Genomic DNA, 13,151 nt, shown 5'->3' with positions numbered 1-13,151 from the left:
AAAGGGTGGCGGATATATGGAACGAGCTGCCAGAGGAGGTAGTTGAGGCGCGTACTATTTCAATGTTTAAGGAACAGGTAGATAGATACATGAACAGGATTTAGAGGGATATGGGCCAAACGCAGGTAGATGGGACTAGCATAGATGGGACACATTGGCCGATGTGGGCAAGTTGGGCTGAAGGGCCTGTTTCCACTCTATGACAAATTGTTCTATAGATCTGCCGAATCTACATACGAAATAAGGCCTCAAAGTGCTGGAGTAACTCGTCGACTCAGGCTGGATCTCTGGAGAACATGGATAGGTCAGTCTGATGAAATGAAGAAGGGACCTGACACAAAACGTCACCTATTCCAGAGATGCTGCCGGACCCGCTGAGTTACTCCAGCACTTTGTGTCGATCTAATGGATAGATGACATTTTGGATCAGAAACCCTTTTTCCAGACTGAATGGTCCCAACTTGAAATATCACCTATCCATGTTCTTGATTAGTACGGGTGTGAGGGGTGATGGGGAGAAGGCAGGAGAATGAGGTTGAGAGGGAAAGATGCTGGTCCTATAACTCAGGAACTTAGGAACTTCTCCAGAGACGTTGCCTGACCCATTGAGTTACTCCAGCATGTTGTATCCTTTTGAATAAACCAGCATCTACAGTTCCTTATTTCTATTGTGTACTGTAGTGATTCATCAGGATGGTTATTTTCAAGTGATAGGAGCAGAGCTAGGCCATTCGGTCCATCAAGTCTACGCCGCCATTCAATCATGGCTGATCTATCTTTCCCTCATAACCCCATTCTCCTGCATTCTCCCCATAACCCCTGACTCTAATAAAGAATCTATCTATCTCTGCCTTAAAAATACCAATTTTGGCTTCCACAGCCATCTGTGGCAAAGAATTCCACAGATTCACTACCCTCTGACTAAAGAAATTCCTCCTCATCTCCTTCCTAAAGGAACGTCCTTCAATCCTGAGGTTCTGACCTGTGGTCCTAGACTCTCCGTCCCACTAGTGGTCACATCCTCTCCACATCCGCTGTATTCGCTTTATCGCTAGCCTATGTTAACGGCGTTCTCCCTCCTCCCTTCATAAGTACGTGGTTGCCTCTCGGTTTTCTCTCTCTCGTGCCTGAGCCACGGCAACATTAATGCACTGCAGCCACTCCTCAGCATTCTTCTCGTCCTTTGCTTTGAAGATGTACGTTTTGTTATCGGTGAAGATTTCAAAGGCTCGAGGAAGACCCCGCTCTCTCCGCTTCTTGGCGATCACCTTCACACTTTGCACTTTGCTGAGTTCAATCGGGCAGTCGTCAGGGTCATCTTTCTGAAAGGCAAGGAAGCAACTAACAATTAGCAGAATAGAATTAGATGGGATGTTTTTATATTTCGTTTGGACACATTATAGCCCAGTGGTACGAACATTGAATTCTCTAACTTCAAGTAACCCCGGCATTCCCTCTCTAACCCTCCCACACCCAAGTCACACCAGCTTCTCGTTTTCACCCAACAAACAATGACCTGTTTCCTTTATCATCGTCACTTTTTAGCATACCTTTCGTTTGCTCTGGTATTTTATTTAATTCACATGTTTAATAATGTTTATTATTAATGTTTAATGTTTTATGTGTCATTCCTAATTATCACTGTATGTCATGTTGTCACTTGCGGGTGGAGCACCAAAGCAAATTCCTTGTATGTGAATACTTGGCCAATAAACATATTCATTCATTCATTGTGCATACTGTCGTTGTGTCCTTGGGCAAGACACTTCACCCACCTTTGCCTGTGTGTGAATGTGTGTGAGTGATTGGTGGTGGTCGGAGGGGCCGTAGGCGCAGATTGGCAGCCACGCTTCCGTCAGTCTGCCCCAGGGCAGCTGTGGCTACAGAAGTAGCTTACCACCACCGAGTGTGACTGAGGAGTGAATGAATAATGCGATGTAAAGCGCCTTGAGTATTAGAAAGGCGCTATATAAATCCCATCCATTATTGTTCTTTTAGATCCCTACTTCATCATCTATAGCCCTCGTTACCCTTTTCTCTAATTATTCTGAAGATGTGTCTCGACCTGAAACGCCACCCATTCCTTCTCTCCAGAGATGCTGCCTGTCCCGCTGAGTTACTCCAGCTTTTTGCTTCTATTTTCTGTTTAAACCAAAGTCTGCAGTTCCTTCCTACACAATACGTTTTTATGTGCTTGTTTTATTTATATTTTCATTATTTGGTCGGCGTTTGTGTCATTTCAACGTATGAGGGGCGCGGATGAAGTTAACGGCCACAGTCTTTCACCCAGGGTAGAGGATTCTAAAACTAGAGGGCGCAGCTTAAACTGAGAGGGGAGATATTTAAGCAGACCCAGGGGCAACCTTTCCAATAGGACGGTAGTTTGTAACTGGAATGAGCTGCCAGAGCAAGCCATAGAATTATCAAGTCAAGCCAAGTTTCATTCGCCACTTGCACATAAGGTGCAGTGAAATGAATTTGCCAGCAGCGGTACAATAAAAAAAGGACACACAATACACAATAAAAAATTAACACAAACATCCATCACAGCATTCATCACTGTCATGGAAGGCACTAAATTTGGCCTGTCCTCCTCCATTTTCCCCCATGGTCGGGACCACGGGACCACAATTATGACTTTTACATGACATTTGGACACACAAATGAATAGGAAGGGTTTAGAGGGTTATGGGCCAAATGCAGGCACATGGGACTTGCCCAGGGTGCCAACTTGGTTGGCAGGGACAAGATGGGCTGAAGGGCCTGTTTTCATGCTATATAGGTCTATGATTATTCTCCATTGCAACATTTTATTGCCAACGTAATCATTTTTTGTCTTTTCCCCCCCCCAAGGATAGAAATGTAATTATCTTCTTAGACCCCTTCGGTCATGGCTGACCATGGGTGGCTTCAGGGTTGGAGGAAGCCTGTGCGTGACTTTGTTTAACGTGGGGAGACTGGTGCACAGACAGCCACCCCACATTCCTTGACAGATCTGGGTCAAGATCCAATGGCATGGAGTCCAAGACGATTGGAGACCCTTTTCTGCTGCAGCCTTCATCCGCCTTCCCAGCCGTTGTGACGCTCCACTAACGTCAGCCCTCAACCTCCGCCTGTTCCACTGTTGAGGTCTTGGTTGGATTGCTCTTTGTCAGAGACCTCCCCCTCAACCTTACCTCCATGGGTGGCCCTACCAGGAGCATAGCTCCAGACGGCATCGCTCTCAGGATCTCAGGACCACACAAGCTTCTCCACCACGACAAGGTGACAATCTATGGAAATGTAATTAACACAGATAATTTAACCCCTGACACCCGTACTAATCAAGAATCTGGTGAATCGAGGACTAGAGGACATAGAGGACACCTCTCAAGGTGAAGGGGAAAAGGTTTAATAGGAATCCGAGGGGTAACTTTTTCACACAAAGGGCAGTGGGTGCATGGAACAAGCTGCCAGAGGTGGAAGTTGAGGCTGGGACTATCCCTACGTTTAAGAAACAGTTAGACAGGTACATGGATAGTTGTTTAAGAAAGATCTGCAGATGCTGGTAAATCGAAGGTAGACACAAAATGCTGGAGTAACTCAGCGGGTGAGGCAGCATCTATGGAGAGAAAGAATTAGCGACGTTTCAGGTCGAGATCCTGCTTCAGACTGGCAATGTTTCAGGTCGAGACCCCTCTTCAGGTTTGGAGGGATATGGACCAAACATAGGCAGGTGGGATTAGTGTAACTGGGACATGTTGGTCGGTGTGGGCAAGTTGGGCCAAAGGGCCTGTTTCCACGCTGTATCGCTATATGACTATCAATCTCTGCTTAAAAATATCATTTGACTTGGCCACAGCTTTTTGTGACAATTAATTCCATGCTGTTCTATGTTCCAGCACCAGTGTTTTAGTTTATTTTTAAAGATGACGAGAGTTATGCAGCAAAAAAATTGCTGTTAAAGTAACATTTCAACTCCAGGTAAAATTTGGTATAGTGAGGTACAGAAGGCTGTGGAGGCCAAGTTATGGCAGAGATAGATGGATTCGTGATCAGTACGGGTGTCTGGGGTTATGGGGAGAAGGCAGGAGAATGGGGTTCAGGTGGGAGAGATAGATCAGCCACGATTGAATGGCGGAGTAGACTTGATGGGCCGAATGGCCTAATTCTGCTCCTATCACTTATGGACTCATGAATTTGGTGACCAAGATATATAATTTGGTGAGAATTCATTCATGGGCTACAATGCTTCATTAAATAAGTTGATCTATGGAATTGCAAACATCTACCTACTGATTTTCCTTTACGGAATAGAAGCTGATTGCCAGCCAATGTGAAGTACCGAGTCTTCCATCTCTTTATAAATTTCCATCGCACCTGCTTTTCCTTCAGCTTGCCCTCGATGAGTGGTTGGCCATCCTCATTTACAACTGTTGAAAGAGTGTTAAACATGGACCGTCAGTTATAGAGTCACAGTCATAGTCACACAGGATGGAAACAGGCCCTTTGGCCCAACTCATCCATGCCGGCCACACTAGTCCCACCTACCTCACAGCGCCAGAAACCCTGACCTTGGGTGCTGTATGGGTGGAGTTTGCACGTTCTCCCTGTGACCACGTGGGTTTCTTCCAGGTGCTCCGGTTTGCTCCCACATCGCAAATACGTGCGGGCTCGTAGTTTATTTGGCCCTCTCTAAAATTGCCTCTCGTGTGTAGGGAGTGGATGAGAAAGTGGGATAGCATAGAACTAGTGTGAATGGGTGATGAATGGTCGGCGCGGACATGGTGGGCCGAAGGGCTTGTTTCCACATTGGACTCGAGGTGACTATGATTCTAAGATCAACACAAAATGCTCAGTGGGACAGGCAGCATCTCTGGAGAGAAGGGTTGGGTGACGTTCTGTGTCGGGATCCTTCTTCAGACTCTCTCCAGAGATGTTGCCTGTCCCACTGTGTTACTCCAGCATTTTGTGTCTATCTTCAGTGTATAACTAGCATCTGCAGTTCCTACACACTCTATGACTCTGTTAGTTCCTAATTACTGCTGCTCTCTCTGTCTATGATACTTTTTATACCACTAAATGTCCTTTCTCTCGAGCAGATGTGTTTTAGTTTATTCTTTTAATGCCAACCTGAGGTCAACTAACCTCTGGATTATTGCGTTTAACTGGGCATGTAGCCAAATCAAGGTGATTGTTCTGTAAGTATGATGAGCATTTGTATCCCAACAGCTACTTTCACTCACCAACCCAGGCCCACGTAGGCCAGGGTAGCAATTATTCTATTAACCTAGTGACAACTCTTGCCGCTTTTTAGAATATTAAGTGAGAGTTTGAGATTTAAAGTCTGACAAGAGTTCCTAATTAATTTGCTTCATTACTATTGGGATTGATTTGTCCTGAAACTCAATGCCAAAAAGGACTTGCTTGCAGCTTCCAAGATGATATAATGCAGAGGGATATTGGGATTGTCGGAAACACTAACAGTGCTGACTCTCGGAATAATGGGACACGGCAGGAGACTTTTCATCAGTGGAAAAGATTTGAAATTCAGCGTTAAAGTACAACGGTTCCAGAGGTAACTATTTATTTCCATGGTCAGTATCCAGAATCCATCAGTCACAAAGATAGTCGGAGGCCAATTTTCTACACTCTTTGATTTGTTTAGAATATCTGAATAACATGTTACATGAAGACAAAAACAGTGGTGCAGCAGTAGAGTTGCTACTTCGCAGCGCCAGAGTCCTGGGTTCGATCCTGACCCTGGGCGCTGTCTGTGTGGAGTTTGCACGTTCTCCGTGACCATGTGGGCTTTCTCCGGGTGCTCTGGATTCCTCCCACATCCCAAGGACGTGTGGGTTTGTAAGTTAATTTGCCTCTGAAAATCACCTCTAGAGTGTAAGGAGTGGGTGTGAAAGTGGGATAGCATAGGACTAATGCGATTGATGGTTGGCGTGGACTGTGGGCTGAAGGGCCTGTTTCCATGCTGCATTGCTAAAAGCTAAAACTTTTAGTTTGGAGACCGTTCAACAGATTGCGAGACAAGCTTTGTGGAGGCCAAGTCACTGGATGGATTTAAGAGAGAGTTAGATAGAGCTCTATGGGGCTAATGGAATCAAGGGATATGGGGAGAAGGCAGGCACGGGTTATTGATTGGGGACGATCGGCCTTGATCACAATGAATGGCGGTGCTGGCTCGAAGGGCCGAATGGCCTCCTCCTGCGGCTATTTTCTATGTTTCTGTTTCTATGTTTTTAGCGGAGACTCGATATATCATGCACTGAAGATGTGAGGTGACTATATGACAATAATTGCCTGCGCTTTGATCAGACTGACTCCAGTTCTCAGCCATCACAAGATGTGGAAAATTCCATACTAAAGGTCACAGGATAAAACATTCACAAATTAAAACATTGTAAATGTAAATCATTGTGAAGCATTGTAATCTCCAGCCTCTGAAGCAAAGGGGGTGACGTGAGGCCTTGCGGGCGCCAATGAGGTCACCAAGCTGGCTGCGGAGTTGATCATCTCAAAGTACTGACAGACAAAGACCAGGGAAACCTTGATCTGTCACTTCTCTAGTGTTTCACAGAGACCGTTTAACAGATTGTGAGACAGGCTTTCTGGAAATAGTGCAGAGACTATCTGTACGGAGTTTGTTACGTTCTCCCCGTGACCTGCGTGGGTTTTCTCCGAGATCTTCGCTTTCCTCCCACACTCCAAAGACGTACAGGTTTGTAGGTAAATTGGCTTGGTATAAGTGTGAAAATTGTCCCTAGTGTGTGAGGGATAGTGTTAATGTGCGGGGATCGTTGGTCAGTGCGGACTCGGTGGGCCGAAGGGCCTGTTTCCACGCTGTATCTCTAAACTAAACTAAAGTTTAGTTTGAACCAGTAAACTAAACTAAACTGAGATTGATAACTTTTTAGTAAACTCTAATCCTCATTACCTGTGGTTTGGTCAAAGATTAACTGTAAATTCACTGGCTAAGCATGCCAAAGAAATAACTGAGGCTCCACTCCAAACTAAAGTACAAATTTAACCTAAATTATGTCTTTATTTAAACACAATGTCATTAATTGAACCACTATGATCTTTTCTAAGGATTTTTATCGGCCAATTTCCGATTGCAGATTTAATATTTTAATGATTTGGCTAATGATTTGCAGATAAACCAAACAAAAAAAGTTCTTAGGATTGTGTTTGTTTCCACTTACTGGCTCAAAGAGGTCTACTGAGGATTGGCAATACAAGCAGCCCATTCACAAACTACTTCACGTCCAAGCAGGCTGCATGGTGGAGATGAAACCGCAGGAATCCCAGGCAAGGAAAACATGTTCTTGGCAACGATCAATCCAATGAAAATGGCATTTGAAATGAGAATGCAGTTCTGGCATTAAATTCAAGCCACACTAGGTAGAGAGCCCGGAAAATAGACCCACCATGTCCACGCACCCATCTATAATCTGCACCTATCTATATTAGGGCGGCCACAGTGGCGCAGCGGTAGAGTTGCTGCCTTACAGCAAATGCAGCGCCGGAGACCCGGGTTCGATCCCGACTACGGGTGCTGTCCATACGGAGTTTGTACGTTCTCCCCGTGGGTTTTCTCCGAGATCCTCGGTTTCCTCCCACACTTCAAAGGCGTACAGGTTTGTAGGTTAATTGGCTTGGTAAATGCTTTAAAAAATGTCCCTCGTGGGTGTAGGACAGTGTGGGGTTCGCTGGTCGGCGCAGACCCGGTGGGCCGAAGGGCCTGTTTCCGCGCTGTATCTCTAAAACTAAAAAAAGCTAAAACTATAAACCTGCATTATGTCTTAGCCTAGAGATTCCAGTACTTGTGTCTTAGTAAATGCTTCATTAAATTCATGTCATAGGAGCAGAATTAGGCCATTCGGCCCATCATCTACTCCACCATTCAATGGTGGACTCTCTTTAATCGGACTTTACTAGACTTTATCTTGCATTAAACATTATTCCCTTTATCCTGTATCTGTGCACTGTGGACGGCTCGATTGTAATCACATATATAGTCTTTCCACTGGCTGGATAGCACCCAACAAAAAAGCTTTTCCCTGGACCTCGGTACACATGATAATGAACTAAACTAAACTAAATCTAGTATATTTGATTTTCCACCATGGGATTGAAGGTTCTGACTATCTGTGCCTCTCACATGCTTATATCAGGCCTCCCTTCAACCTCTGATGTTCCAAAAAAAAACCCAATCCTGACCTCTCCCTGTAACCTCTGACCTAGGCTGCATTCTTGCAAACCTCCTCTGCATCCATTCCAAAGCCTTGACAATTTTCCTGTAATGGAGCAACCGGAACTGCTCGCAATACTCCAAATGCGGCCTCACCAAAGTCCTATAAAGCTGCGTCATGACTTTCTGACTCTTATATCCAAAGCCCAGGCCTATAAAGGCAGCATAACATACACCTCCCTTTCTACTCAATCTACCTGTCTTCCCACTTTCAGAGAGTTATGGACTTGGACCCCAAGATCGCTCTGTGCATCAATGGTGTTGAGGCTCATGCCATCAATCGTCTATTTCACTTTGGCATTCGACCTCCCAAAGTGCACCGTCTCAAACTTGCTTGGATTAAACTCCATCTGCCATTCCTCTGCCCGCTTCTGTAGCTGAGCTACATCCCGCCGTATACTGGGTCAGCCCTTCCTCGCAGCCCATGCCCCATTAAGTAGGTTCACGACCCACTCCGAATTGCCGAGATATGACTTGTCCATGTGATCACAGGTTGGGGGGGGAGGGGGTCAAGGAAAGAGCATTCACGTCGCGGCCCTGTTTCCACCAATCTTTCCACCACCACGCACAAGAAGCACAAGAAGCGACAAGACGGACACCATTGTATGCAGATGCCGAGGAGTGTATTCTAATCTTGTGTGTGGACTCGACAAGCAGTAGGATCATGTAACTTTCCAACAAGGAGGCATTTTAGGTCGTGCAGCCCGCCCCAACACGCTAATTGTTGATGCTCTTGAGTCCCATTCCATTCCCTGACCACTGCCAATTTTACGCTTCAAATATTTACCCTCTTCCTCTCAAAAAGTTGTTATTTTGGATTCTTCTGTTGTTCGACGGTCCGTGCCAATTGTACAAACCTCGGCGTAGAATATCGCAATCTTCCTTTGTTCCTTTGCTGATGATAGTGTTTTGATGGAGCTCCAGTTACTAACTTGTTGACCAGACTGACTTGTTTATCCTTCAGCTGCGATGAACTGGGCCCCAGCTTACACCAGGGGAACAATGAAGAATGAAGAGTATTCATTGTTCGTTGGGGACTGATCCTCCCGCTGTGTAGCCCATCCTCAACCTCAATGAAACAGAAACTAGTGCTCCAAAACCCAACAAGTATAACCAATTCCTTCATTTTATTTTAAAATATAAGATTTCTGAGTTTTTGTCTGACACCGTTGTTCCTAATACCAGAGATGCACATTTCTGAACTATATTCCCACTTGTGGAATTCTCTGCCACAGAAGGCAGTGGAGGCCAATTCATTGGATGTTTTCAAGAGAGAGTTAGGTATAGCTCTTAGGGCTAACGGAATCGAGAGATATAGGGAGAAAGCAGGATGATCAGCCATGATCATATTGAATGGTGGTGCTGGCTCGAAGGGCCAAATGGCCAACTCCTGCACCTATTTTCTATGTCTCCATATATCTTTGAACATTATATTTTCTGATGAGTCATACAGTGTGGAAACAGGCCCTTCGGCCCAACGAGCCCACACTGACCGACATGCCCCATCTACAGTAATCCCACCTGCCTGCGCTTGGCCCATAACCCTCTAAACATGTCCTATCCATGTACCTGTCCAAATATTATGCCTCAACTATCTCCTCTGGCAGCTCGTTCCATGTACCCACCACCCTTTGTGTAAAAGCTTTACCCCTTAGGTTCCTAGTTAATCTTTTCCCCTCACCTTAAAAACATTTTTTCCCCTAACTCTTTGCTTAATGGGTCTTTCTTTTTGATCACTTTTTCCACACCATCACGATTCTTTCTCACTTTCTTAACTTTTTTCTCTTTTTAAAGCTTAAAAAATGAAGTAGTACAATAAATGTAATAAGTTATATTTGGCTTGTATTATTGTAATGTACTGTACTTCTAATAAATAAAATTATTAAAAAAACAAAACAAAAAACAACTTCACCTTAAAATTACCTCAACGTTATATTTTCTGAACATCACACATTTCTGAACATTATATATTTTTTACCTCAGTCCCCGGCCCCATAGCAGAAGCGTCCACGTCGCGGGGCTGGAAACTGGAAGTATCCCGAGCTAATTCTGCTACCACCATCATCTATTGCAACTAGTGATGGGTCCCACTGATTGTCGCCGGAAGCTTGCATCCTTTTCAGGACGGACGATGACAGCGATGTCAACATGTGTGACAAGATGGACACGAAAAGAAGACCTCAGTCCCCTTCTTGATCCCACCATTCCTCATCTCACATTTCCTTTTGCATGTTACAGATAGTTTTAGAGATACAGATACAGATACGGGCCCTTCAGCCCAAAAAGTCCACGCCGACCATCGATCACTTTTTCACATTCACTCTCTCATCCACTCCCTACACACCAGGGACAATTAACCCTCAAATCCGCACGTTCTTGGGATGTGGGAGGAAACCGGAGCACCCGGAGCAAGCCCACGTGATCGCAGGGAGAACGTGCAAACTCCACACAGAAAGTTCGAAGGTTTCCAACGAGGTAGGTGTAAGGACAGGACCGCACTCTCGCAGATGAGGGGATGGCTCAGTTGCCTGAGAACAGCTGGGAAGAAACTGTCCCTGAATCTTGAGGTGTGTGTTTTCAAACTTCTGAACCTCTTGCATGTCGGGAGAGAGTAGAAGAGGGAGCAACTGGGGTGAGACTGGTCCTTGATTCTGCTGGTGGCCTTGCCGAGGCAGCATGAAGAGTAGATAGTTCAGTTTAGTTCAGAGATACAGCGCAGAAACAGGCCCTTCGGCCCACCGGTACGTGCTGAGCAGTGAAGTACACGAGCACTATCCAACACACTTCGGGAAATTTTAAATTTTTACCGAAGCCAATTAACCTACAAACCTGTACGTCTTTGGAATGTGGGTGGAACCCGGAGCACCCGGAGAAAACCCACGCAGGTCACCGGGAGAACGTACAAACTCACTACAGACAGCGCCCAGAGTCAGGTCTCCAGGGCTGCAAGGCAGCAACTCTACCGCTGGAGTCAGTGGAAGGGAGGCTGGGTTACGCGTTGCGCCAAGAGTTCCAACCAATTGCCGGCACCACTGGGGTGTTGCTCTATACTACACTACCGCTCCATACAACAGAGATGTTCTTACCTGCTGCCTTCTCTGGGTTATTGCACATGAAACATTGCCACCTTCCCACTTCCTCACTGTAGCCAAACAGGTCAAAAAACCTCACCTCGGCAAGGTGCATCTGCAGGCTGTCCAGATCCTATTCAAATGACATTAAAAAGTTATCATGGCTAGCCTTTGTATCAACTAAGAATATAGAACAGTACAGCGCAGGCCCACAGTGTCTGTGCCAAACTCAATGCCAAGTTACACTCATCTCCTCTGTCTGCACATGATCCCTCTGTTACCTGTGCATCCATGCACTTATGTAAAAGCCTCTTAACAGCCATAGAGGGAAGACATTATACTAATTATCAACGTATATTCGTGTTCAAGTTGAAGCTCGAGTTACATTTATTGTCACATACACCGATTGGTGCAGTGAAATTTGAGACCATGCAGCCACACAAATAAAATCAAATGAACGCAACACGATAGAATTTAACATGAACGTCTCCCACAGCGGAATCAATGTTTCCCACTGTGAGGGAAGGCAATAAAGTTCAGTCAACTTCCTCCAACTTTCAGTCATTTTCAGTTGCATCCTTCAATAACTAATTCAAAGTTGTCTTTGGAAGAAGAATGTTGGTAATCACGTCTAGTCATAGCAACATTGGAATAGAGCAAAATAGATGTTTACATTTAGTAGATAGATGCAAAAAGCTGCTTGGAGTTTGATATGTGTCAGTATATAATTCACATTAATCGATTAAAGATGAATTTCTAATTAAAAAGATTAAAGACTGAACTCCGTTTAATGGAAGTAGGTTTTTACCATCCATCATTTTTCATCACTGAAAATCAACCCATTTTGCAAAAAACCTTTGTCTGGTGCATGTTCCAAGTTTCTCATAAATGACATTGATAGAACTTGTCAGGCTGTTTCGTTCAAAAGGCCTTGAGATCAAATTTGCGATTCTCTTTTCTTGTTACTGCTGGGTCGGGTGCAGAGAAGATTTACAAGGCTGTTGCCAGGACTCGAGACCTAGAGCTACAGGAATCGGTTGGGTAATCTAAGGTTTTTATTCCTTGGAATGTGCGGAAATACGTAAATACAAAGAACTGCAGATGCCGGTTTACAAAAAAAAAGGCACAAACCGCTGGAGTAACACAGCAGGTCAGGCAGCATCTCTGGAGAACATGGATAGGAGACCGATTGTAATGGGGGGAGGGAGGGGAGAGAAAGCTGGAAGAGACGAGACACAGGAGTAGATAGGTGAGGGGTGGGGGGGGATGGAGAGGCAGATGGTTGGACACCGGCCAAAAGGTGTGAACAAAAGGATTGAAAAATTGCGAATTGTGAAGCTAGAGGAAGGAATGTAGATGGAAGGGAAGGGGAGAAATAGGTACATGTCCATGCGGGGAACGGGGGGGGGGGGGGGGGGGGGGGGGGGGTATATGGGTGAAGAAGAGAGAGAGGGGAGGGTTATTTAGTTAGCTAAAGTTGGAGAATTCAATGTTCATGCCATTGGGCTGTAAGCTATGCACGTCTTGCAAGTGTTTTGGCTTGTTGAAGCATGTTACCTGTCTAGCGTTTACATATATATAACATGCCTGCTATTAGCTTTATCTTGATGGGTATTACCTGTTATCTTGATATATTGCAATACAGAGAATGCCAGAAGTAACCCCACTCCTGCCCTAACACAGGTCCATCTCTGACAAAGTGTCCAAACCAATGAAGGTATGTTGGGCATTTCAAAACTATGTGCAGGGCAGCACGGTATTGCAGCGGTGGAGTAGCTGACTTGCAGCGCCAGAGACCCGGGTTCGATCCTGTCTGTACAGAGTTTGTACGTTAT

At 45.2% G+C, this 13,151-nt stretch overlaps 1 protein-coding gene across 10 annotated transcripts in view; it reads right to left on the bottom strand.

Annotated features, from left to right (window-relative positions):
- Window positions 1-921: 921 nt before the first annotated feature.
- Window positions 922-13,151, bottom strand: part of veph1 (ventricular zone expressed PH domain containing 1) — a 161,076-nt gene continuing 148,846 nt past the window's right edge. For 7 of the 10 annotated variants that reach the window (XM_033031212.1, XM_033031216.1, XM_033031215.1 and 4 more), the window contains 3 exons: window positions 11,332-11,449; window positions 4,276-4,412; window positions 922-1,322 (listed from right to left, as the gene is read on the bottom strand). In XM_033031212.1, the coding sequence (XP_032887103.1) occupies window positions 1,086-1,322; window positions 4,276-4,412; window positions 11,332-11,449 (492 nt within the window). In that variant the 3' untranslated portion in view covers window positions 922-1,085. Of the gene's footprint in view, window positions 1,323-4,271; window positions 4,413-11,331; window positions 11,450-13,151 lie in introns of those variants that run through there. The other 3 variants (XM_033031218.1, XM_033031219.1, XM_033031222.1) reach the window with 3 other exon arrangements.

This window comes from Amblyraja radiata, chromosome 13, assembly GCF_010909765.2.
Source record: "Amblyraja radiata isolate CabotCenter1 chromosome 13, sAmbRad1.1.pri, whole genome shotgun sequence".
Lineage (NCBI taxonomy): Eukaryota > Metazoa > Chordata > Chondrichthyes > Rajiformes > Rajidae > Amblyraja > Amblyraja radiata.
The sequence above is the reverse complement of the archived record's forward strand: the minus strand, read 5'-3'. Positions and strand labels throughout refer to the sequence as shown.